Source organism: Antrostomus carolinensis, unplaced genomic scaffold (genome assembly GCF_000700745.2).
Source record: "Antrostomus carolinensis isolate BGI_N321 unplaced genomic scaffold, ASM70074v2 scaffold8150, whole genome shotgun sequence".
In the NCBI taxonomy this organism is placed as follows: domain Eukaryota; kingdom Metazoa; phylum Chordata; class Aves; order Caprimulgiformes; family Caprimulgidae; genus Antrostomus; species Antrostomus carolinensis.
In genome coordinates, this window is record NW_010286384.1 from 5797 (window position 1) to 6454 (window position 658).

General features: G+C 39.8%; 1 protein-coding gene across 1 annotated transcript in view; it reads right to left on the bottom strand.

Moving 5' to 3' along the window:
* The window catches only part of LOC104523576 (tyrosine-protein kinase SYK-like), a 2040-nt gene that overhangs the window by 1129 nt on the left and 253 nt on the right, over positions 1-658 (bottom strand). Inside the window, 1 exon segment of the mRNA XM_010166243.1 lies at positions 500-658. This exon segment is cut by the window's right edge and continues 40 nt beyond it. Within this exon segment, the coding sequence (XP_010164545.1) occupies positions 500-658 (159 nt within the window).

Consider the following 658-nt stretch of genomic DNA (forward strand, 5'->3'; position numbering starts at 1 on the left):
GACAGCGCTCTGCAGTGAAGAAGCCAAGTTGTATTTTGGACATAATCTAAACAAGCATCACAGAAACAAGGCCAGTTAAGAGGTGAGGATGTAAAACAAGTCACCTTGTCGCCATTGCCTTCCTGCACATCAGTCCATAAAAATTCACAATCAAAAGCAATCAAACAAACCATTTCTATATCTTGTTCATTACATGAATTAACTTTTGGTGCCTGCGGAAATCTGACGACACAGGTCAGTGCAGTGGTAGATAAGCCTATGCTAGCCCAAGACATCATAAATATCCTAAGTTTTGTAAAATTTCAGGAAAACTACACTTATGGCCAAGTTACTGCAGGTATTGGGGGAGAAAAAAACCCCCGTTTTTCAAAACTCAAACCACTGTGATTCCATTATGAAAAAATACTACATAGCAGCAGCAACAGCTGGAAACAAACACAGTAATCTCTTTTTCTCCTAAATCAAAGATCACTTTATGGCAAAATCAGCCTCGATTTACCTGCAAATTCCAAGTTTGTTTGACATATTCTCTGATAAGGTTCTCTTTTAAATCTTCAAAGGGCCCTGTTTTGGGTTCAACGCCTGGTGGTCGGTTGAAAGGCTTTCTCAGTAGACAGATAAGGCCATCCGCTTCCTCTGAGTGATAGTTAATGAGTTC